This window comes from Staurois parvus, unplaced genomic scaffold (assembly GCF_062004578.1).
Source record: "Staurois parvus isolate SC_StPar_1 unplaced genomic scaffold, SC_StPar_1.0 ptg000257l, whole genome shotgun sequence".
Lineage (NCBI taxonomy): Eukaryota > Metazoa > Chordata > Amphibia > Anura > Ranidae > Staurois > Staurois parvus.
Window position 1 is genome coordinate 1,462,701 of NW_028318053.1, and position 27,379 is coordinate 1,490,079.

Below are 27,379 nucleotides of genomic sequence, written 5' to 3' on the forward strand. Positions count from 1 at the left end.
GAGAGACTCTGGTATTTATTGAATGATAAACACATACTTAAATAAGCATGAATGTATCTAAAAGAATCTACTCGTTAACATGGGGTGTCAGAATAGGAAGGAATATCTTTCAATGATTGTCATTGTAACATTTCTGACATTTGTGCATGCACAAGGTAAAATATGGAAAATAGAAGATAAGTTTAAGATATCATGAACTAAGGGTTCATATACAATGTGGATCACTTCTCAGGGAGCATTTAACAGGTTGCTAGATGTTATGTCACCTTGTCCCTCACTGTTTTAACCCCTAAAAGCCTGCTTCAGCATACTGCAGCCATGTGCAATGTATACAGTTGCGGCATAGCCCCTATTCACTTGAATAGGTGATGGATATTTGCCAAACGTAACAGAGTAATTCTTGCCACTTGCAATTGCAAGTATAAACTTAGCATTCATGCTGCTTCTTCATCCGGTTGACCATACAGCATAGAAGGAAAAATATATTTATAGTAGTTTGCATTTAATGGATAAGCAGCCTATTTTAAATCTGGAGTATGATTAATGTACATTTACAAAGCTTCACTGTAAACTAGATACCACTGAGTACATTGAGCAACTCACTAATCATTTGATGTAGTTGCTTTGTCTCTGCTTTACAACTCAAACAAAGGAGGGCTTGAGAATACACAAAGCATAGAGTTGACCTCACTTGTTCCTAGCCATAGTCAAACAATGCTACATTCTTATGCTTGCGCAAATCATGATGATGCAACAATCAGTCATATGTATGTTTATTTAAAATATTGATTTCAATCCAAATGAAAACACTTTTCCCATTTTTTTTTTGTTTTCTGTACACTTGTCAAGACATAATGGCATAGTTTGCAACTTACTATATCTTATTTATTTCCTCTCTAGTAACACAGGCAAATTTATTTAATATCGAATTGGCGTAGGTAATTTTGCAATATTTCTGAAATATTATATTACATCCGTTTAACCAGTTTATGACAGAGGTAATTGAAAACCTAGATATCCAAACCAAATGTAGCAGAATTAATATGCATCAGTTTACATGACTATAGTGCTATAAGTTATTTACCTACCTAATATTAAAAAAAAAATGGACATATAAGCTTTTTTGCATGCTCTTTAATAAATATGCTGCAAAAAAGGAAAATTGTTTACTCACCTTTCCATAATTTTCCTTTCCCTGGTGCATCTTCATAGCAGCATACAGATTTCTACCCAAATAGTGAGAGTTACAGATAATGCTGTGAGCTGGGTCTGTCATTGATTTATATTTAACTAGTCCTATCAGATTGTGGGGGTGGAGCCAAAACCCATTATATGCTGCCATGAAGACCATGGCAGTATACAATTTTTCCATTTTCCTGGCGCATCAATCATGGCAGCATACAATGGAACTAAATCACCAGATAGGTTTTGTTTTATCAGTATTGTAAGTATGCGCCTGCACAAGAAATTTTTTAAATTCTATTGTTGTGAGCTGACTTTCTGGTTAAAGTGGAAGGAGGAAGACACCTTAGGGATAAAAGTGGTCTGAGGGTAGGGTCAGGGTAGAATGTTAGGTGAGGCTCTGCCTCTCAACTTCCATGCCATCAAATGATCCAGCCTCACTGGCAGAGGCAGTGGTGACTCAATATTCAACTGTAGGAGAGACGGAAACCAGAGCATCCTCTGCCAAAATGGTATAATTGCAGTCATTGATACTGGAAGTTCCACTGGCAATTTAAGAAGTCTACCCTTCAACTGCTGGGCATGGTGCTCTTGCTAGGTATCTGCCACATTTTGTATTATAATGAGTTGTTGCTAGATCCGCCTGGGGAGATCCCCCCTTCAGAGTTGGGTTCAACTCCTCATTTCCCCCTGCCTATATATATATATATATAATATATATATATATAAATATATATACAGTGAGGAACAGAGGTATTTGAACACCCTGCGATTTTGCAAGTTCTCCCACTTAGAAATCATGGAGGGGTCTGAAATTCACATTGTAGGTGCATTCCCACTCTGAGAGACAGAATTAAAAAAAACAAATTCAGGAAATCACATTGTATGAGATTTAAAGAATTTATTTGTCTTGCACTGCTGAACATAAGTATTTGAACACCTGAGAAAATCAGTGTTAATATTTGGTACAGAAGCCTTTGTTTGCAATTACAGAGGTCAAACGTTTCCTGTAGTTCTCGACCAGGTTTGCACACACTGCAACAGGGATTTAGGCCCACTCCTCCACATAGATTTCCTCTAGATCTGTCAGGTTTCGGGACTGTCGCTGAGCAACACGGAGTTTCAGCTCCCTCCGAAGATATTCTATTGGATTTAGGTCTGGAGACTGGCTAGGCCACTCCAGAACCTTGATATGCTTCTTACGGAGCCACTCCTTGGTTATCCTGGCTGTGTGCTTTGGGTCGTTATCATGTTGGAAGACTCAGCCACGACCCATCTTCAATGCTCTGACTGAGGGAAGGAGGTTGTTGCTCAAAATCTCACAATAAATGGCCCCATTCATCCTCTCCTTAATACAGTGCAGTCGTCCTGTCCCCTTCGCAGAAAAGCACCCCCAAAGCATGATGTTACATCCCCCATGCTTCACAGTAGGGATGGTGTTCTTGGGATGCAACCCATCCTTCTTTTTCCTCCAAAGACGATGAGTGAAGTTTAGACCAAAAAGTTCTACTTTGGTCTCATCTGACCACATGACTTTCTCCCATGCCTCCTCTGGATCATCCAGATGGTCATTGGCAAACTTCAGACGGGTCTGGACATGTGATGACTTGAGCAGGGGAACCTTCCGTGCAATGCATGATTTGAAACCATGACTGTGTAGTGTTCTACCGACAGTGACCTTTGAAACTGTGGTCCCAGCTCTCTTCATGTCATTGACCAGCTCCTCCCTTGTAGTGCTGATTCCTCACCTTTCTTATCATCAGTGATACCCCACGAGGTGAGATCTTGCATGGAGCCCCAGTCCGAGGGAGACTGACAGTCATCTTTAGCCTCTTCCATTTTCTAACAATTGCTCCAACAGTTGATCTATTTTCACCAAGCTGCTTGGCAATTGCCCCGTAGCCCTTTCCAGCCTTGTGGAGTTCCACAATTTTGTCTTGCCCATGGTAGTAGTTGGCATCTGACTGACTGTGGGGTGGACAGGTGTCTTTAAAGAGCTCAGACAGGTGCTACTAAGTTAGATTAATGAGTGGAGTAGAGGTGGACTTCTTAAAGGCACAGTAACAGGTCTTTGAGAGCCAGAATTCTTGCTGTTTCTTAGGTGTTCAAATACTTATGTTCAGAAGGGCAAGACAAATAAATTCTTTTTTTGGGAGAACTTGCAAAATCACAGGGTGTTCAAATACTTCTGTTCCTCACTGTATGTATGTAACTACCATCTTCTTGTTTAGGCACAGTACAACTCTTATTCCTTGCCCTTATGTAAAAGAGTGAATACCAAAAAAGCTCATTTGGCTGTACTTCTCCTGTGGATCACAGGAGTGCAGTTCATTCTGCACTCCTGTGGTGTGTTTTCATCTGACAGTAGGATGACATCACTGAGCCAGTCAAGGCTGGAAAAAGATTCTGACCATATTGTCGGGATCCACCCAGGAGCCTGGATCAGCACCTGGCTTAGCCTGCCAGCAAACCACTGAGAGCCTGAGACAGCTGCTCTCGCCCCTTCCACAGCCCAGCGTTCCAGTCACTCAATGAAGATAAATGGGAGATTTGAGAAGTACTTTCTAAGCTTGAGGAGAGTTTTCCCCACTTCACTCCATGAAATTGCCTCTTTCCCTGCCCTTACATAGAGACAGGGTAGAGCAACAGATTGAAGTGAAAACAGCATTACACTGTGATCCGTGAGCATAGAGAAGGAGCTTGAGATAAGCATCCAGCATGTGTGAGAAGACACCACCATTTGTTGCCCAAAAATGTCTTAATCCATTTTTGACTGGCACCCATGGCCATCAGTGATGATATTAATGCCCGAGCATGCTCAGATCCCAGCACCATTTTGGAAAAGGTCAAGCCCACAGAAAAACTGCCCACAGTGGCCTCATCACTTCCTGTTGTGCAATGTTCAGAGTATACTCGCCATCTTGGAGATGGCAAAAGCCCACAACACAAACAAGTGCAGGAAAAAAAAAAAACACAGAGAAAAGAAAAACAAAGGGTAAATGCTTCCACTTACTCCACAGCTTGTTTAAAGCTTTCATTGACAGGCCTGCACCACCAGAATGGGGCTCCAACCATATGACTAATTTAGGTGTTGTACAGGAAGGATTTCCACCCAGGCGAGGCTGAACCTGGTTGCAGCGGCAAGCGATAAGGGATACCTCAGGACTCCAGTCTTGATCAGGTGAGGAAAGGAACAGATTAAGATTCACCATACATGTGACATCTGACAATACAATCTATGTGATTAAACTTTAGATTTACTAAAACTATGTGATATGAGCACCTACTTTAACCGCTTCCCACCCGGCCACTGCACATAAACGGCCAGGTGGGAGCTTCGTCGTTCTGAGTGGATGTTCAGGAACATCCTTAAGAACATGCGCACAAGCGCGGCCTCTCGGTGTGCCTGTGTCCCTTGGACACAGTGTAACACCGCTCTGCAGAAGGGCCTTCTGATTGGCCCTTCTTATCACATGACGGCTGTGTCAATCACAGCCATCATGTGATGTCAACAAGGCCGCCATTCAGTTGAACAGCTCTGCCTCTCCTCACACAGAGCTTGTGATCCACATCTGTTACAGTGCCAGTGATCCACATATGTCACAGTACCCGTGATCCACATCTGTTATAGTGCCAGTGATCTACATCTGTCACAGTACCCGTGATCCACATCTGTCACCGTACCCGTGATCCACATCTTTGATCCACATCTGTCACAGTAACCATGAGCCACATCTGTCACAGTGCCAGTGATCGACATCTGTCACAGTGCCCGTGATCCACATCTATCACACAGTATCAGTGATCCACATCCATCACGGTGTAATAGTAGTCATCCACATCTCTACCAGTGATCAACATCTATGCCAGTGATCCACATCTGTCACGTGTACCAGTGTAAAATTCACATCTGTGTCAAATCAACATCTGTACCAGTGGTAAACATCTGTACCAGTGAACATCAAAATGTCTAAAAAATTATGCACCAGAGAGGAGGCTTTCCAGATACTGAGTATGACAGATGAGAGTAGGGGGGAGCTCTCTGTCAGACTCAGATTCTGAGTATGAGCCAATTGAAAGCAGTGGATCAGCAACGGATTCTGAGGAGGAGAGAGTCCAAACAAAGAGGTTCAGGAGATCTGAGGAGGAGCAGGCATCCACCAGTAGCGCAGTGGTGAGTACAAGCAGCGCAGCACTCCCAGAAGATAGGCAGGCATCTAAAGGTATGTAGCACTGCCCCTTGGGACAAGCTGGAATATATTATGGGTCCTGCGCTCAATAGATCCAACCCTAAGCAAACCCAATCCCTCTGGCACAACTGGTAATAATAGCAAATACACCACCAAGAAATTTGCAGACACAGAGTTAAATGAAACAAGAACAATTTTATGGAGAATGAAATGCAGTGTAGAGGGGTGGGGTTCCCCTTTCAACTTCAAAACTTACTTTTCTTCTTTGTGCAATGCGGTAAATTTAGTCTGCCACTAGAGGGCTTCACAGCCAAGAGTCTCCGGATGGCAGAGCCGCACTTTAAGCAGAATACAACTGATATCAAACAAATAAACTTACTTATGCTCTATCAATGAAATGTATTACCCACACCGGTGTATGATTTTGCTTCTGAGGGGCGTTAGCCAAAAATCACCTCAGAGTCAGAACAGAATGCAATAAAGAGGTACCTCTAATAAGGCTACTAAGCCAGATTCCCCCACTTCAGTCCTTGTAACGGTGGAGCTCTAGTTGGTGCACGTTTAGTCCTTACAATGAAGTAAATAGCAGCTGAAGGCCTCTTTGGAGTTTCAGCTGGTGTGGGTTACATCAGATTTCACTAGGTTTCTGGGCTGAGAGGATCCAACCTCAGTGTCTAGAAGCAACACAAAGCACCCCAAGACCAGGAGCAGTCGCAGGATGCAATCTCCCAGTATGTGTCAGTCCCCGGGGCAGACAGTCTCAATTACACTGGTGGTGAGGGGCAAAGCAGGCAGGGGGATCTGTGGCTTGCACAGGGCCCCGGATGGGTGAGATCCCAGCAGTGGGGTGCGGATGTCCCAGTCTATATGCAAAGTGTAAATGGTGTGTCTTACTTTCTCCCAGTGGGACAGCTCACCAGACTCCGAACACACAGCAGGGTCCCTCTATCCGCGCTGAGTGCTGTAGTGCCTCCTCCTCTCCTTGGACGGGCTCCACGTGTCCCTGTCTTTCTCCAGCCTCGTGTGTCTCTCCGTTCTCCCCTTCACTTCCTGCTTCCTCCCCTTCCCAGCGTCCTTTGCTGAGAGCCCTTTGCTGTGAAGTGGATGAGTCACGAGCTTGGCAGAATGCCCAGGTTTTACAATAGGGGAGGGAGAGGGAGGACCGACTGCAGACCATGTGATTCCTTCTGAATTCTCTTGTACAAGGAGCCTGCTACAGGTAGTTCCATTGTCCTGGTGCTCCAGGGCCTTGAAAATTTTGATAGGTAGTCAGGAATTGGGATGTGTAATTTAGGCCCCAAGAATACCTGCAGGTCCTACTTGGATGTTGGGCCTCTGTATGTGGCCAGGCTGTGGAAAAGTCTTACACATGTGGTTTTCCCATACTCAGGAGGAGTACCAGAATGTATTTTGGGGTGTCATTTTTGGTATGTACATGATATGTGTTAGAAATGTCTTATAAATGGACAACTTTGTGTAAAAAAAAAATACATTTTCATTTTCTTTCCACATTTTCTGAAAACTTGTGGGAAAAAATGACATGTTCAAAAGACTCATTATTCCTCGTAGAATATACATTGGGGTGTTTTCTTTCCAAAATGGGGTCATTTTGTGGGTAATTCCATTGTTGTGGTGCTCCAGGGGCCTTTAAAATGTGATAGGTAGTCAGGAAATGAGATTTGTAATTTATGCCTCCAGAACACCTGTAGCTGCTACTTGGATGTTGGACCATTGTATGTGGCTAGGCTGTGGAAAAGTCTTACACATGTGGTATCCCCATACTCAGGAGGAATAGCAGAATGTATTTTGGGGTGAAGCTGCAAGTATGCATACGCTGTGTGAGAGGAATATCCTGTTGTGTGAAAAAAAAACTAATTTTATTTACTTTCTTCATTTTCCAAAGAATTGTGGGAAAAAAATTACAGGTTCAAAAACTCACCATGCATCTTACTAAATACCTTGGAATGTCTACTTTCCAAAAAGGGGTCATTTGGGGGGTATTTGTACTGTCCTGGCTTGTTAGTGTCTCAAGAAATGAGATAGGCAGTCAGTACATCAGGTTTGATCAGGTGTGTTCAGTTCTCAATGGTTGGTGCCATAGCTTGTAGACTCTATAACTTCCACACAGACCAAATAGTACACACCGATTGGGATTATTTTTACCAAAGCAATGTAGCAGTATACATTGTGGCCCAAATTTATGAAGAAAAATTACTTATTTGGAAAATTTTATAACAGAAACAAAGAAAAATGTGTTTTTATTTTCAAATTTTTCAGTCTTTTTTTTACTTTACAGCGCAAACAATAAAAAAAACCCAGTGCTAATTAAATACCATGAAAATAAAGCTCTATTTGTGTGAAAAAAAGGACAAAAATTTAATTTGGGTACAGTGTTGCATGAGGAGTAATTAGCATTCAAAGTGTGAGAGCACTGAAAGCTGAAAATTAGTCTGGGCAGGAAGGGGGTAAAAGTGCCCAGTATTGAGGTGGTTAACTACTCAATTTGTATCTGTTCAGTTGGGCCCTTGCAATACAGAATTTTTGGTAGATTTGGAGATTGTATTATCAAATTGAAACGTGTGGTAAAGAAGGTTAGTAGGGAGAGGTGCAAATCAAGGTGAGGAAGTTGGGACACAAACAGGTTAAGTATTTTCCCCCATATAATCATAGGAAAACTAAACCCAAGAAATAAAAATGCAATATGTTGCAGCTTACGGTTCTTAAATGTGGTGGCTGCATTTGTTTTCTTTTTTTTTTTAATCGAAGAACATGTTCAGCAAATACAGAAAATATCTGTTGATCTTGCTGAAAATACAAAGCAGTTGGAGGGAGTAGAGCTATGTATCTTTTAAATAGGGAAAGTAAACAGTACTTGGGAAGATAACTGCTGACATAAAAGGGGAAGAACTTTTTTCAGTGTTCATATTCAAAGTAGATGAAAGTTGTTACTTCAGAATGCCTGGGCTTGTGTCTATTTTTTTTGTTTTTTTCTTCTATTTGGAGAGCAAAAAATGCATTTTTGCAAATTAGGCTCTATAAAGATTTGTCATGCAATCAACACAGAAAACATTGCATATATTTAGTTTTAAATGTGAACCTATTTAGGAATTAAAGTGTATGTAAAACCTACATTTATTTTTCAGTGTGGCTGGCCCCATATTGTACTATACAGTTTTCATAAGTAAATACCTTTTTATGAATCTCTTGAAATATTTCTTATCAGAAGATCCTGCCAGTAACAGCACATCCTGCTGCAGGATAACACAAAATGAATTTCTGTTATTGGCAGGATCTCTGGGAAAGAAACTTCGCAACCGATTGCCAAAAATGGTTAGGCTGGGTTCACACATATTCGGTGCGCTATATCACATGTGATTTGCACTGGAACCGCACCGCATTTCTGTGCAAATCAAATGCGAATTGTGTGTGGTGCGATTGGAGCCATACATTTTGTATGGCTCAAATCGCACCGCATCCACACCAAAAAGGTGCAGAACCCTTTTATTGGTCTGCACTAGAATCAGATTGCATGGGTATTTACACCCATGTGATGCACTTCTGCACATCGTACTACGTTTTGCGGACCGATTTCGGGTATTGTTAATTTACCATACACACCCACAGCAGTTCACATGAATGGGGTGCGATTGTGATGTGGTGCGGAATTTGCACAGAAGATGCTGCGAATTCCGCACCACATCAGTGTGAACCCAGGCTTACTTAAAAATACAGTGAAACATGATGCAAAACATAAATGAAAACATAGATTTAATGTTTACATACACTTTAAATTTACATCTATACTGCAAGACTGTATTTTATGCTTTAGTACTGCAACTATTCTTGTTTTCTCTTTTTCAGTATCTTTCTTTGTTGTAAGCATCGGGGGAACATTAGTTGGAATAATATTTGCATACATTCTGAGCTTGGTTACTCGATTTACCAAACATGTGAGGATAATTGAACCTGGATTTGTTTTTGTCATTTCATATCTGTCTTATCTCACATCAGAGATGCTTTCCCTTTCTGCAATCCTTGCGTAAGTATTTTTAATTCTCCAACTGTGTAAAAATTCAGGCATGTTTAAGCAATAAATTAGCAGTGATCAATTTACTTGATATGCATAAAGCTGTCAGTGACTGCAGGCATGCAACAGGAGATGATCAGAAGCTATGGGCATACTACAGCTGGTTTATTGGAGCAATGTTTTTCAACTTTTTCTCAGTCAAAGCACCTTTTAGAACTGTGCACAATCATGGGGCACACCAGTCTAAGGGCTCGGTCACACAAGGAGGTATGTCCAAGCGGGAGTACTTTTTTTGTACGTTCCCACATGTTGCATTTTTTTTTAATAGGCTGCTCTAAGCTTGTGAAACATGCAAAAAAAAGGTGCTGGCATGGTTTTTAAAATGCGCCCCACCAAAATGCATGGTACTGTGGTACCTTGCATTTTAGTGGGCACAAATGTACATAAGAATTAATTGCACCCCCATGTATCTGCAAAACGCAACTAATTTTTGTGCAGTGCAAGAAAATGCTCAATGTCATACACATTTCTGCAGTGTGAAAAAGCCCTAAAATGTAATTTGTAAGTGGTCTGTAGGATGCAAATCCCCCTGTTAGCATAAATCCCCTCATTCCCTGCATGAGAAGGTTTTGTACAGGACTCTGCAGAGTTAAATTACTGCACCCACCCATGGGACATGAGCAGGCTGAAAGGAGATGGGGGTGGTAATCAAGACCTACAGTCAGATCATAAAAGGGTTACTTTATTAAAGTCTGTGTACAGAGAGGAAGGACGGAGCACACCCCGCAGCTCCGTACAGCTCGCTCCTCCTCTCTGTACGCTTGCCGGCAAAACTGAAAGCTGTGCAACCTGTCAGGTCTGTCCTTAGCAACCATTGATGTAATCAGTTTCCAGGGTGTGGTCACAGGGCGTGCTCTCTACCTCCTCTCTACACAGACTTTAACAAAAAGTAACCCTTTTGTGACTGTAAAGGGCTATGTGTTATCTTGCCATGGCACCCCTGGAGACTGCACATGTGTAACAGGCACGCTGTCACTGAGCTATGCAGGACATCCACAGACTATAATGTAATATTATTAGTCATGCAATTCCTCTTTTTGACCACAAGATGGCAATCTGAAGGTGCTGACCTTTTTTCCTGAACCGTCTTTGAACACAAGGAACACTAGGAAGTGTAGTCCATTGAGCAGCATCCAAACACTGTATTTGTTGAGATTCAACTGCATTTCCCAGAGGCACAGGTAGAGTTACAAGGATGGCATATTTTTATATGCCATATAGAAAGGCCCGCAGGAAGGAGGAGTTGCTGTCAGGCGTGGGTCTTAGGAAGGAGCGGTACCAAACTCCTGTGCTGAAACAGTGCCATTGGCCTTCTGTACTGATTCTGCTCTGCTGCCTTCAGGTTGCCAAGGGAAACACAGTGCCATCAGCCTACTGTACCGGTCCCACTCTGCTGCCTTCAAGTTGCCAGGGGAAACACAGTGCCATCAGCCTACTGTACTGGTCCCACTCTGCTGCCTTCAGGTTGCCAGGGGAAACACAGTGCCATCAGCCTACTGTACTGGTCCCACTCTGCTGCCTTCAGGTTGCCAGGGGAGACACAGTGCCATCAACCTACTGTACTGGTCCCACTCTGCTGCCTTCAGGTTGCCAGGGGAGACACAGTGCCACCAGCCTACTGTACTGGTCCCACTCTGCTGCCTTCAGGTTGCCAGGGGAGACACAGTGCCATCAACCTACTGTACTGGTCCCACTCTGCTGCCTTCAGGTTGCCAGGGGAGACACAGTGCCATCAGCCTACTGTACTGGTCCCACTCTGCTGCCTTCAGGTTGCCAGGGGAGACAAAGCACCATCAGCCTACTGTACCAGTCTCACTCTGATGCTTTCAGCCTGTCACGGAAAGCACAACACCATCAGCCAACAGTTTAGACCTGCTTCCAGGTTCTTCCAAGTGATCCTGCACCATCAGTCTACTGTGATGGTCTTGCCATACTACTGCCGAGCTGCTTCAGAGAGATCTACGCTTGCTATTCATCAGAGGGGCCCCTCCACCACCAGAGTCTGTCAGCCTGACTCCAAGGAGTTATTGAGCATGTCATAAACCCATCATCGTTCTATTGCTGACACAGCATACACCATGAAGAGAGTTAAGTCTTATTCACTCTGCACAAACTCTGAATTTTCACACTTATTTTTGTCCTACCTGGTCAGTTGCCTGTTTCCAATTTTAACTTACATTTGGCCCAATTTGTTAATCTGCACAGTAACATACTAGTGCATAACTTCCATCTCACTGTGTGTAGGGTTGTCAACCTTCATCAAGCACACAAAGGGTCCCACCATAGCCGGCAGAAGACTACCACTGGGGACTATATACACCGTATCCAGTTCAGCTGTCTGCACTGATCTGTTTGCAGTAGAAGCCTAGGTCGCACATTAAGCCTTATACGTTTGCTAATACTAACCACCTGTTACCGCACATTAAGTGGGGAAAGCTACAATTTATGTTGCTAAGGTCAAAAGCTCCATTCATTGTATTTATGTGCACATTGCCAGTGTTTTGCTTGTGTTATTATATACTGTGCTGTGATATCCTGTTTTATCTGCTTTTTGAGAGATAACATATACAGTTATCTAGTTATACAGCCTCGAGTTTACTTTCAGGGTGATCTCAAGGTACAGTGAAGTTGCAAACTCACTTTATCTAAGACGGGGTAACCTGAGTTGTCAGAGTAATAACAGAGGACCCAACTTTCTAGTGGCTCCTGTGGGGGTAGCGCTACACATGCATAGCACTACCCCCACAGGAGCCGCTAGAAAGTCGGGTCCTGTGGAGTTGTTAGAGACAGGGGACATGCTGCAGGAGAGTAAAAAATTGCTAGAAATCAATGCTCTAAATATTAGGAGTAGGGATATGGGGACATAGTCAAACTTATGTAGGCCATTTTCATTAACTGTTTCTTAAATTATGGTTAGTGCAGTGCTGATTAGGATCACTCGTTGTTCCTCATCCTGAAGACACTGATTCAAACAAGCAGCCTCACTTTATTATACTGTTGATCAATACACATTGCAGACAGACTGAACGTAAACAAAGCAAAGCTTTCTCTAGGATGGACCTGTGACAACTGCTCTCAAAGAACAGGGAATGAAAAGACAGAAGTAGCAAGTTATATTTGCAAAGTTGCTTGGTGTCCTTACAAATATTCAGAGCGTTTTTTTGTAAAATTATCCTCCAATGTAAAAATCCCAATAATGCAACACTGTTTTATTCAATGTGACCATGAATTCCATAGTGGTGAATGCCATAATTGGAAGCCATATCTATTTATTTGAGTTGAAAAGGACCAGCAAATCTAGACGACAAGTTTTGTAATTGATTTCTGAAGAACTTATTTTACATAACAAACATGAGATTACATTTAAAATACATCTAAACCCAAGAAAAAAAAAGTATTATATTACAGCTTACTAGTCCTTAGATGTAGTTGCACGAGTTTTCACTTTTTAGGCTTAGAACAAACAATTTTATTGCATACAGAGAACACGTGTTGATCTAGCCGTGTATGAAGTGTCCTTAACTAAAACTTCTTTTTCATCTCAGGATTACATTTTGTGGAATTTTTTGCCAAAAATATGTAAAAGCCAATATTTCTGAACAATCTGCTACTACTGTGAGATACACTATGAAGATGTTGGCAAGTGGAGCTGAAACTATTATCTTCATGTTTCTGGGAATATCTGCTGTTGATCCAAACATTTGGGTGTGGAATACAGCTTTTATACTTTTGACATTGCTTTTTATCTCTGTTTATAGAATCATAGGTAAGTGGAAATTTTACAGCACATGCTTTTTAATTGCTAATGTTTTACATTTTATAGATCAATATTGTCTTTGAAAATGGTGTCTACTTAAATGTCAGCAAAATGTGACATATATAGAGTAGGTATGTTATCTGTGTACTGTTGACTTGGTCAGCCTAGTTGTCAGCCTGTGCAATTGAAATTACACTCTTACTACATTCAGGGCTAGATTACCCATTAAGCAAAATTAATATGTGCACCAAGGGAAGGGGAAAGTCGTTCTTAGGGTGCATCTTGCCTTGGAGACCAATGGAGGGAGACAGTGGGAATAGGCACTAGAGCAGCACTTCCAGGAGTAGAAGCAGACTCTGCGCAGGGCAGAAGAGAAAGAAGGAGCTTCTAAGTGCAGTACATCCACATGTTTATTGGTAAAAACGGTTAAAACCACTTACAAAGGTTGATAAGGCTCAGGGATATAGAAAGTCAGTGAAGGGCTCCTGTCACTGTTTCCTGGAGCTCACTGCACTGTCCAGCAGCATCAGGTTGAGCTCAGGTGCAACTACAAGATGGCTGCTGCTCTTCCTGGGCCGCTGTGAAACAGTATATGCACTCCACGCAGACAGCGTGCATTCCATGGTGGCCCAGGAAGAGCAGCGGCCATCTTGTAGTTGCACCTGAGCTCCCCCTGCTGCTATTGGACGGCACAGTGAGCTCCAGGAAACAGTGACAGGAGCCCTGCATTGACGTTCTATATGCCATGCCTGAGCATTATCATCCTTTTGTAAGTGTTTTTAACCATTTTTACCAATAGACATGTGGATGTACTGCACTTAGAACGCCTTCTTTCCCTTCTGTTCTACCAAGGGAAGGGGGCATCACAGAATTTCCCCCCTAGATATTATGCCTTTAAAAAAAAAGTACAGTAAGGATAAGTCCAGTTTAAAACAAAGTGCACTTTTTGCCCCTTTTCCTCAAGCTAATTGATCTCACCCTCCTCCTACACAGATGTATAATTACAGAGATCTGATTATTTGTGCAGATTTTTATCTGTACAAGAACAAAAACCAGGCAAAATTGCTAACTTTGCATACATTCTGAAGCCCCTATCCATTGTGACTGACACTTCAGTGCATTGGCTTTGCGTGACATTATATGGCAATAGAATTTGACTGGTCATAGAATTCATCAGTGTAGTTACATTTACCACCACCTAGCTTTGAAAGGGAAATGGTGCACCTAGACATACTGTATATCGTCTGTTACTGGTATGCTGTAGTTTGTAACCTCTTCTGTCCTGTAAGAAAGTAGAAATAATATTATCCAATCTAAGCTAAAAAAAAAGTAGGTACAACCAGAACAAAGAAACAGTCCATACAGACTCCTTATTTTTCTTAGTCACAGTCCTGTGACTCTGCTCCTCTTGGTCATTTTGTACAAGAAAATCTGCCTGACTGTAACAAAGACAGAGGGGCAGTATATAGCCTGAGAAGGCAAATTCTCATGTTGAAATAGGATCAGTTTGCCACCCCTTTCCACACCCTCTTAGCCTGTTTTATGTTTGAGGACTTTGCCTAACAGTCAGCATACAGTGACAGAAGGCAGGCAGAGACTCTATTGCTTGTAAAAGTGGGGTTTTGGAACCTGGACCATTCTTTCTTTGGCTTCAAAGTTATTAATGGACCATTCTTGAGTTCCGTGACCAGCCATTTTGAAGAACACCTTGGCCTTGAAAATGTATCGTTCCAAGCTCCAATTGTGATTACATCCCAGCAACTGCTTTCAATAAATGTATTTTATTGGGATTTTATGTGATAGACCAACACAAAGTGGTACATAATTGTGAAGTGAGGAGTCAATCACATCATCAGCTTTGGCTACCGTGGACGCCTCCTGGTTCTTTGTGGGGAATGCCTGAGCATATCTAGTGAAATGATCTCTCACTACTAAGACATTCGCCCGTCTGCTAGAATCTGTTTCCAGGCACAAGAAATCAATATACAATAACTCCTTTGGTCCCTGGCTCTGATGGTGGCCCAAGGAAGCTGCTTGTTTAGGTAGGGTCTTTCTCTTTATGCAGCTTAAACTGGTGCAACAGTACTCTTCCACCTCTGACCTCATCCGTGGCCAGTAGAATCAATCCCTCACCAGCAAGTAGGTCCTCTCGTGCCCTAGGTACCCATGTTCATCAATCTCTGACCTAAACACCATTCTTCTGAACTGGGCGGGCAAGAAGAGTTGCGATAGATCGTCACTTCGATCCACGGGGCCCCTTCAGCATACAACCCCGTTCCTCAGTTCCAGTCTATCCCACTCTCTATGGAAAACCTTGGCATCTGGGGGATCTTCCACCCAAAGTAGGTCAAGTCACTCCTCCATGAGGGCTCTTTGTGTTAATTGACAGAGCGGATCTTGATCCTGAGCCTCCTGCATATCCTTGGTGCAGGAGGTGCAAAGTTGTGGTAACTCCTCACCTTTCAGCTGGGGCACTTTGCAGGAGTATGACAGGATGCAGGACCATCGGGCTCCCACCACCTCAGCATAAGCTACTCCTTTGGCTATATACTCAGCACTATGACTCGTGTGGCCTGCACCTCTTCTGGGCATACTTGCAACCAGTTTGATTCAATGGCACGGCAGCCATGAGGTCTTCTAGATAGAACATCCACATCTTTATTCCCTGCTCTAGGTCTGTATTTTAAGCTGAAATGAAATCCAGACAGAGCAGCCAACCACTGATGTCCAGTGGCGCCTAGCTCAGCTGTAGCTGTAGTGAACTCAGCCCCATAGAGATAATCCTTCAATTTATCCACCATTTCAAAGCATGGAATTCCAACTTGGAAGAGAGGCTCTGGTTTACAAATGTTACTGGCCATAACAACCCAGCATGTTCCTGGTACAGTACTGCCCAAAGCCCCTCTCAGCTGGCATCTACATGGAGTTCATAAGGCTTGGAGGGGACTACGTAGGCCAACACTGGAGCTTGCATTAAACATTGTTTTAGCTTGATAAAAGCCTGCTCACACTGCTGTGTCCATTGGCCCTCATGTGTTCATGAGGTCTTAGTGGCCCTCCTGGTCTCTCCTTCCATATTCTTCAGAAGGTCAGTGAGAGGCAGCGCTGACTTGGCAAATCCCTCCTGAAGGTCAGTGAGAGGCACAGCTGGCTTGGCAAATCCCTCCTGAAACGACTTGTCTTCCTTGAGTCAAATTCAATGCTGAGCACTCTTGGCACACCCAACATCATAGTCGTTCCTGAAAAACACTCACTCGCAGCTTGTCAGCGTATCTCTTGCTCTTTCCTTCCACTCCTCTGACAGAGGAGAGGCTTGAAGGCCAAACCCTCCCATGATGGGGTCGTCTGGTGACTAGGGAATACTGACTGGGGGGGCTACATCCACTTACCCCAACAGAGCCCTGATAATTAGGGGTATGGGATCTGCTATGTTGTTACAGACTTGAGCAACGGCATTACCCCTGTTGCACTGCAGAACCTTGGTAGTGATCAATTCTGGACTGATCTCTACCCCATCTATCCCTCCTTTGTTCTCTGTTTGCAGCACCATAAAGGGCCCTGGCTGGTCCCAGCTCAGTTTGAATCGGGCTTTCAAACAGGTGACTGCTAGAGATGAGCGAAGAAATGAAAAATTCGATTCGGCTGATTCGGCGAATTCCAGTGTGAAATTCGATTCGATGCGAATTTCTCCGCTACGAAGATGACTTATTTAAAGGGTTTCTAGGCTTCAGAGAGCCTTTAAATTAGTGCAGAACACTGTACCTTTAATTTAAATGCCCTTGGAGATGAGGAAGGAGAAGGAGAAGGAGAAGGATGAGAAGAAGGAGAAGGAGAAGGATGAGAAGAAGGAGAAGGAGAAGGATGAGAAGAAGGATGAGAAGAAGGAGAAGGATGAGAAGAAGGAGAAGGAGAAGGATGAGAAGAAGGAGAAGGAGAAGGATGAGAAGAAGGAGAAGGAGAAGGATGAGAAGAAGGAGAAGGATGAGAAGGAGAAGGATGAGAAGGAGAAGGATGAGAAGAAGAAGGCTGAGAATAAGGAGAAGGATGAGAAGAAGGAGAAGGAGAAGGATGAGAAGAAGGAGAAGGATGAGAAGAAGGAGAAGGAGAAGGATGAGAAGAAAGAGAAGGATGAGAAGGAGAAGGATGAGAAGAAGAAGGATGAGAAGAAGAAGGATGAGAAGAAGGAAAAGGATGAGAAGAAGAAGGATGAGAAGAAGGAGAAGGATGAGAAGAAGGAGAATGATGAGAAGAAGGAGAAGGATGATAAGAAGGAGAAGGAAGAGAAGAAGGAGAAGGAGAAGGATGAGAAGAAGGAGAAGGATGAGAAGAAGGAGAAGGATGAGAAGAAGGAGAAGGATGAGAAGAAGGAGAAGGATGAGAAGAAGGAGAAGGAGAAGGATGAGAAGAAGGAGAAGGATGAGAAGAAGAAGGATGAGAAGAAGGATGAGAAGAAGGAGGAGAAGGATGAGAAGAAGAAGGATGAGAAGAAGGAGAAGGATGAGAAGAAGGAGAAGGAAGAGAAGAAGGAGAAGGAGAAGGATGAGAAGAAGGAGAAGGAGAAGGATGAGAAGAAGGAGAAGGATGAGAAGAAGGAGAAGGATGAGAAGGAGAAGGAGAAGGATGAGAAGGAGAAGGATGAGAAGAAGGAGAAGGAGAAGGATGAGAAGAAGGAGAAGGAGAAGGATGAGAAGAAGGAGAATGATGAGAAGAAGGAGAAGAAGGAGAAGGATGAGAAGAAGGAGAAGGATGAGAAGAAGGAGAAGGATGAGAAGAAGGAGAAGGATGAGAAGAAGGAGAAGGAGAAGGATGAGAAGAAAAAGGATGAGGAGAAGGAGAAGGATGAGAAGAAGGAGAAGGATGAGAAGGAGAAGGAGAAGGATGAGAAGAAGGAGAAGGATGAGAAGGAGAAGGAGAAGGATGAGAAGAAGGAGAAGGATGAGAAGGAGAAGGATGAGAAGAAGGATGAGAAGAAGGAGAAGGAGAAGGATGAGAAGAAGGAGAAGGATGAGAAGAAGGATGAGCAGAAGGAGAAGGATGAGAAGAAGGAGAAGGATGAGAAGAAGGAGAAGGATGAGAAGAAGGATGAGAAGAAGGATGAGAAGAAGGAGAAGGATGAGAAGAAGGACAGTTCTGTGACAGTTTCTGTCTATTTCTGACAGTTCTGGGACATTCACTCCATACAGCGGTTTCAACCGCTGTATGGAGGGAATGTTATAGAACTGTCAGAAATAGACTATTAATGACAGTTCTGGGACTGTCCTTCCATGCAGCGGTTGAAACATTGTATGTATTTGTTTCCATAAATGGATCCATTTATGGAAACAAATACATACAATGTTTCAACCGCTGCATGGAAGGACAGTCCCAGAACTGTCATTAATAGTCTATTTCTGACAGTTCCATGACATTCCCTCCATACAGCGGTTAAAACAGCTGTATGCAGTGAATGTCCCAGAACTGTCATAAATAGTCTATTTCTGATAGATCTGGGACATTCACTCCATACAGCTGTTTTAACCGCTGTATGGAGGGAATGTCATGGAACTGTCAGAAATAGACTATTAATGACAGTTCTGGGACTGTCCTTCCATGCAGCGGTTGAAACATTGTATGTATTTGTTTCCATAAATGGATCCATTTATGGAAACAAATACATACAATGTTTCAACCGCTGCATTGAAGGACAGTCCCAGAACTGTCATTAATAGTCTATTTCTGACAGTTCCATGACATTCCCTCCATACAGCGGTTAAAACAGCTGTATGCAGTGAATGTCCCAGAACTGTCATAAATAGTCTATTTCTGATAGATCTGGGACATTCACTCCATACAGCTGTTTTAACCGCTGTATGGAGGGAATGTCATGGAACTGTCAGAAATAGACTATTAATGACAGTTGTGGGACTGTCCTTCCATACAGCGGTTGAAACATTGTATGTATTTGTTTCCATAAATGGATCCATTTATGGAAACAAATACATACAATGTTTCAACCGCTGCATGGAAGGACAGTCCCAGAACTGTCATTAATAGTCTATTTCTGACAGTTCCATGACATTCCCTCCATACAGCGGTTAAAACAGCTGTATGCAGTGAATGTCCCAGAACTGTCATAAATAGTCTATTTCTGATAGATCTGGGACATTCACTCCATACAGCTGTTTTAACCGCTGTATGGAGGGAATGTCATGGAACTGTCAGAAATAGACTATTAATGACAGTTCTGGGACTGTCCTTCCATGCAGCGGTTGAAACATTGTATGTATTTGTTTCCATAAATGGATCCATTTATGGAAACAAATACATACAATGTTTCAACCGCTGCATTGAAGGACAGTCCCAGAACTGTCATTAATAGTCTATTTCTGACAGTTCCATGACATTCCCTCCATACAGCGGTTAAAACAGCTGTATGCAGTGAATGTCCCAGAACTGTCATAAATAGTCTATTTCTGATAGATCTGGGACATTCACTCCATACAGCTGTTTTAACCGCTGTATGGAGGGAATGTCATGGAACTGTCAGAAATAGACTATTAATGACAGTTCTGGGACTGTCCTTCCATGCAGCGGTTGAAACATTGTATGTATTTGTTTCCATAAATGGATCCATTTATGGAAACAAATACATACAATGTTTCAACCGCTGCATTGAAGGACAGTCCCAGAACTGTCATTAATAGTCTATTTCTGACAGTTCCATGACATTCCCTCCATACAGCGGTTAAAACAGCTGTATGCAGTGAATGTCCCAGAACTGTCATAAATAGTCTATTTCTGATAGATCTGGGACATTCACTCCATACAGCTGTTTTAACCGCTGTATGGAGGGAATGTCATGGAACTGTCAGAAATAGACTATTAATGACAGTTCTGGGACTGTCCTTCCATGCAGCGGTTGAAACATTGTATGTATTTGTTTCCATAAATGGATCCATTTATGGAAACAAATACATACAATGTTTCAACCGCTGCATTGAAGGACAGTCCCAGAACTGTCATTAATAGTCTATTTCTGACAGTTCCATGACATTCCCTCCATACAGCGGTTAAAACAGCTGTATGCAGTGAATGTCCCAGAACTGTCATAAATAGTCTATTTCTGATAGATCTGGGACATTCACTCCATACAGCTGTTTTAACCGCTGTATGGAGGGAATGTCATGGAACTGTCAGAAATAGACTATTAATGACAGTTGTGGGACTGTCCTTCCATACAGCGGTTGAAACATTGTATGTATTTGTTTCCATAAATGGATCCATTTATGGAAACAAATACATACAATGTTTCAACCGCTGCATGGAAGGACAGTCCCAGAACTGTCATTAATAGTCTATTTCTGACAGTTCCATGACATTCCCTCCATACAGCGGTTAAAACAGCTGTATGCAGTGAATGTCCCAGAACTGTCATAAATAGTCTATTTCTGATAGATCTGGGACATTCACTCCATACAGCTGTTTTAACCGCTGTATGGAGGGAATGTCATGGAACTGTCAGAAATAGACTATTAATGACAGTTCTGGGACTGTCCTTCCATGCAGCGGTTGAAACATTGTATGTATTTGTTTCCATAAATGGATCCATTTATGGAAACAAATACATACAATGTTTCAACCGCTGCATTGAAGGACAGTCCCAGAACTGTCATTAATAGTCTATTTCTGACAGTTCCATGACATTCCCTCCATACAGCGGTTAAAACAGCTGTATGCAGTGAATGTCCCAGAACTGTCATAAATAGTCTATTTCTGATAGATCTGGGACATTCACTCCATACAGCTGTTTTAACCGCTGTATGGAGGGAATGTCATGGAACTGTCAGAAATAGACTATTAATGACAGTTGTGGGACTGTCCTTCCATACAGCGGTTGAAACATTGTATGTATTTGTTTCCATAAATGGATCCATTTATGGAAACAAATACATACAATGTTTCAACCGCTGCATGGAAGGACAGTCCCAGAACTGTCATTAATAGTCTATTTCTGACAGTTCCATGACATTCCCTCCATACAGCGGTTAAAACAGCTGTATGCAGTGAATGTCCCAGAACTGTCATAAATAGTCTATTTCTGATAGATCTGGGACATTCACTCCATACAGCTGTTTTAACCGCTGTATGGAGGGAATGTCATGGAACTGTCAGAAATAGACTATTAATGACAGTTCTGGGACTGTCCTTCCATGCAGCGGTTGAAACATTGTATGTATTTGTTTCCATAAATGGATCCATTTATGGAAACAAATACATACAATGTTTCAACCGCTGCATTGAAGGACAGTCCCAGAACTGTCATTAATAGTCTATTTCTGACAGTTCCATGACATTCCCTCCATACAGCGGTTAAAACAGCTGTATGCAGTGAATGTCCCAGAACTGTCATAAATAGTCTATTTCTGATAGATCTGGGACATTCACTCCATACAGCTGTTTTAACCGCTGTATGGAGGGAATGTCATGGAACTGTCAGAAATAGACTATTAATGACAGTTGTGGGACTGTCCTTCCATACAGCGGTTGAAACATTGTATGTATTTGTTTCCATAAATGGATCCATTTATGGAAACAAATACATACAATGTTTCAACCGCTGCATGGAAGGACAGTCCCAGAACTGTCATTAATAGTCTATTTCTGACAGTTCCATGACATTCCCTCCATACAGCGGTTAAAACAGCTGTATGCAGTGAATGTCCCAGAACTGTCATAAATAGTCTATTTCTGATAGATCTGGGACATTCACTCCATACAGCTGTTTTAACCGCTGTATGGAGGGAATGTCATGGAACTGTCAGAAATAGACTATTAATGACAGTTCTGGGACTGTCCTTCCATGCAGCGGTTGAAACATTGTATGTATTTGTTTCCATAAATGGATCCATTTATGGAAACAAATACATACAATGTTTCAACCGCTGCATTGAAGGACAGTCCCAGAACTGTCATTAATAGTCTATTTCTGACAGTTCCATGACATTCCCTCCATACAGCGGTTAAAACAGCTGTATGCAGTGAATGTCCCAGAACTGTCATAAATAGTCTATTTCTGATAGATCTGGGACATTCACTCCATACAGCTGTTTTAACCGCTGTATGGAGGGAATGTCATGGAACTGTCAGAAATAGACTATTAATGACAGTTGTGGGACTGTCCTTCCATACAGCGGTTGAAACATTGTATGTATTTGTTTCCATAAATGGATCCATTTATGGAAACAAATACATACAATGTTTCAACCGCTGCATGGAAGGACAGTCCCAGAACTGTCATTAATAGTCTATTTCTGACAGTTCCATGACATTCCCTCCATACAGCGGTTAAAACAGCTGTATGCAGTGAATGTCCCAGAACTGTCATAAATAGTCTATTTCTGATAGATCTGGGACATTCACTCCATACAGCTGTTTTAACCGCTGTATGGAGGGAATGTCATGGAACTGTCAGAAATAGACTATTAATGACAGTTCTGGGACTGTCCTTCCATGCAGCGGTTGAAACATTGTATGTATTTGTTTCCATAAATGGATCCATTTATGGAAACAAATACATACAATGTTTCAACCGCTGCATTGAAGGACAGTCCCAGAACTGTCATTAATAGTCTATTTCTGACAGTTCCATGACATTCCCTCCATACAGCGGTTAAAACAGCTGTATGCAGTGAATGTCCCAGAACTGTCATAAATAGTCTATTTCTGATAGATCTGGGACATTCACTCCATACAGCTGTTTTAACCGCTGTATGGAGGGAATGTCATGGAACTGTCAGAAATAGACTATTAATGACAGTTGTGGGACTGTCCTTCCATACAGCGGTTGAAACATTGTATGTATTTGTTTCCATAAATGGATCCATTTATGGAAACAAATACATACAATGTTTCAACCGCTGCATTGAAGGACAGTCCCAGAACTGTCATTAATAGTCTATTTCTGACAGTTCCATGACATTCCCTCCATACAGCGGTTAAAACAGCTGTATGCAGTGAATGTCCCAGAACTGTCATAAATAGTCTATTTCTGATAGATCTGGGACATTCACTCCATACAGCTGTTTTAACCGCTGTATGGAGGGAATGTCATGGAACTGTCAGAAATAGACTATTAATGACAGTTCTGGGACTGTCCTTCCATGCAGCGGTTGAAACATTGTATGTATTTGTTTCCATAAATGGATCCATTTATGGAAACAAATACATACAATGTTTCAACCGCTGCATTGAAGGACAGTCCCAGAACTGTCATTAATAGTCTATTTCTGACAGTTCCATGACATTCCCTCCATACAGCGGTTAAAACAGCTGTATGCAGTGAATGTCCCAGAACTGTCATAAATAGTCTATTTCTGATAGATCTGGGACATTCACTCCATACAGCTGTTTTAACCGCTGTATGGAGGGAATGTCATGGAACTGTCAGAAATAGACTATTAATGACAGTTCTGGGACTGTCCTTCCATACAGCGGTTGAAACATTGTATGTATTTGTTTCCATAAATGGATCCATTTATGGAAACAAATACATACAATGTTTCAACCGCTGCATGGAAGGACAGTCCCAGAACTGTCATTAATAGTCTATTTCTGACAGTTCCATGACATTCCCTCCATACAGCGGTTAAAACAGCTGTATGCAGTGAATGTCCCAGAACTGTCATAAATAGTCTATTTCTGATAGATCTGGGACATTCACTCCATACAGCTGTTTTAACCGCTGTATGGAGGGAATGTCATGGAACTGTCAGAAATAGACTATTAATGACAGTTCTGGGACTGTCCTTCCATGCAGCGGTTGAAACATTGTATGTATTTGTTTCCATAAATGGATCCATTTATGGAAACAAATACATACAATGTTTCAACCGCTGCATTGAAGGACAGTCCCAGAACTGTCATTAATAGTCTATTTCTGACAGTTCCATGACATTCCCTCCATACAGCGGTTAAAACAGCTGTATGCAGTGAATGTCCCAGAACTGTCATAAATAGTCTATTTCTGATAGATCTGGGACATTCACTCCATACAGCTGTTTTAACCGCTGTATGGAGGGAATGTCATGGAACTGTCAGAAATAGACTATTAATGACAGTTGTGGGACTGTCCTTCCATACAGCGGTTGAAACATTGTATGTATTTGTTTCCATAAATGGATCCATTTATGGAAACAAATACATACAATGTTTCAACCGCTGCATGGAAGGACAGTCCCAGAACTGTCATTAATAGTCTATTTCTGACAGTTCCATGACATTCCCTCCATACAGCGGTTAAAACAGCTGTATGCAGTGAATGTCCCAGAACTGTCATAAATAGTCTATTTCTGATAGATCTGGGACATTCACTCCATACAGCTGTTTTAACCGCTGTATGGAGGGAATGTCATGGAACTGTCAGAAATAGACTATTAATGACAGTTCTGGGACTGTCCTTCCATGCAGCGGTTGAAACATTGTATGTATTTGTTTCCATAAATGGATCCATTTATGGAAACAAATACATACAATGTTTCAACCGCTGCATTGAAGGACAGTCCCAGAACTGTCATTAATAGTCTATTTCTGACAGTTCCATGACATTCCCTCCATACAGCGGTTAAAACAGCTGTATGCAGTGAATGTCCCAGAACTGTCATAAATAGTCTATTTCTGATAGATCTGGGACATTCACTCCATACAGCTGTTTTAACCGCTGTATGGAGGGAATGTCATGGAACTGTCAGAAATAGACTATTAATGACAGTTGTGGGACTGTCCTTCCATACAGCGGTTGAAACATTGTATGTATTTGTTTCCATAAATGGATCCATTTATGGAAACAAATACATACAATGTTTCAACCGCTGCATGGAAGGACAGTCCCAGAACTGTCATTAATAGTCTATTTCTGACAGTTCCATGACATTCCCTCCATACAGCGGTTAAAACAGCTGTATGCAGTGAATGTCCCAGAACTGTCATAAATAGTCTATTTCTGATAGATCTGGGACATTCACTCCATACAGCTGTTTTAACCGCTGTATGGAGGGAATGTCATGGAACTGTCAGAAATAGACTATTAATGACAGTTCTGGGACTGTCCTTCCATGCAGCGGTTGAAACATTGTATGTATTTGTTTCCATAAATGGATCCATTTATGGAAACAAATACATACAATGTTTCAACCGCTGCATTGAAGGACAGTCCCAGAACTGTCATTAATAGTCTATTTCTGACAGTTCCATGACATTCCCTCCATACAGCGGTTAAAACAGCTGTATGCAGTGAATGTCCCAGAACTGTCATAAATAGTCTATTTCTGATAGATCTGGGACATTCACTCCATACAGCTGTTTTAACCGCTGTATGGAGGGAATGTCATGGAACTGTCAGAAATAGACTATTAATGACAGTTGTGGGACTGTCCTTCCATACAGCGGTTGAAACATTGTATGTATTTGTTTCCATAAATGGATCCATTTATGGAAACAAATACATACAATGTTTCAACCGCTGCATGGAAGGACAGTCCCAGAACTGTCATTAATAGTCTATTTCTGACAGTTCCATGACATTCCCTCCATACAGCGGTTAAAACAGCTGTATGCAGTGAATGTCCCAGAACTGTCATAAATAGTCTATTTCTGATAGATCTGGGACATTCACTCCATACAGCTGTTTTAACCGCTGTATGGAGGGAATGTCATGGAACTGTCAGAAATAGACTATTAATGACAGTTCTGGGACTGTCCTTCCATGCAGCGGTTGAAACATTGTATGTATTTGTTTCCATAAATGGATCCATTTATGGAAACAAATACATACAATGTTTCAACCGCTGCATTGAAGGACAGTCCCAGAACTGTCATTAATAGTCTATTTCTGACAGTTCCATGACATTCCCTCCATACAGCGGTTAAAACAGCTGTATGCAGTGAATGTCCCAGAACTGTCATAAATAGTCTATTTCTGATAGATCTGGGACATTCACTCCATACAGCTGTTTTAACCGCTGTATGGAGGGAATGTCATGGAACTGTCAGAAATAGACTATTAATGACAGTTGTGGGACTGTCCTTCCATACAGCGGTTGAAACATTGTATGTATTTGTTTCCATAAATGGATCCATTTATGGAAACAAATACATACAATGTTTCAACCGCTGCATTGAAGGACAGTCCCAGAACTGTCATTAATAGTCTATTTCTGACAGTTCCATGACATTCCCTCCATACAGCGGTTAAAACAGCTGTATGCAGTGAATGTCCCAGAACTGTCATAAATAGTCTATTTCTGATAGATCTGGGACATTCACTCCATACAGCTGTTTTAACCGCTGTATGGAGGGAATGTCATGGAACTGTCAGAAATAGACTATTAATGACAGTTGTGGGACTGTCCTTCCATACAGCGGTTGAAACATTGTATGTATTTGTTTCCATAAATGGATCCATTTATGGAAACAAATACATACAATGTTTCAACCGCTGCATGGAAGGACAGTCCCAGAACTGTCATTAATAGTCTATTTCTGACAGTTCCATGACATTCCCTCCATACAGCGGTTAAAACAGCTGTATGCAGTGAATGTCCCAGAACTGTCATAAATAGTCTATTTCTGATAGATCTGGGACATTCACTCCATACAGCTGTTTTAACCGCTGTATGGAGGGAATGTCATGGAACTGTCAGAAATAGACTATTAATGACAGTTCTGGGACTGTCCTTCCATGCAGCGGTTGAAACATTGTATGTATTTGTTTCCATAAATGGATCCATTTATGGAAACAAATACATACAATGTTTCAACCGCTGCATTGAAGGACAGTCCCAGAACTGTCATTAATAGTCTATTTCTGACAGTTCCATGACATTCCCTCCATACAGCGGTTAAAACAGCTGTATGCAGTGAATGTCCCAGAACTGTCATAAATAGTCTATTTCTGATAGATCTGGGACATTCACTCCATACAGCTGTTTTAACCGCTGTATGGAGGGAATGTCATGGAACTGTCAGAAATAGACTATTAATGACAGTTGTGGGACTGTCCTTCCATACAGCGGTTGAAACATTGTATGTATTTGTTTCCATAAATGGATCCATTTATGGAAACAAATACATACAATGTTTCAACCGCTGCATGGAAGGACAGTCCCAGAACTGTCATTAATAGTCTAT

At 42.0% G+C, this 27,379-nt stretch overlaps 1 protein-coding gene across 1 annotated transcript in view; it reads left to right on the forward strand.

Annotated features, from left to right (window-relative positions):
• Positions 1–27,379, forward strand: part of SLC9A3 (solute carrier family 9 member A3) — a 442,722-nt gene that overhangs the window by 253,187 nt on the left and 162,156 nt on the right. Inside the window, 2 exon segments of the mRNA XM_089681031.1 lie at positions 9,234–9,411; positions 13,005–13,225. Coding sequence (XP_089537157.1) covers positions 9,234–9,411; positions 13,005–13,225 — 399 coding nt within the window.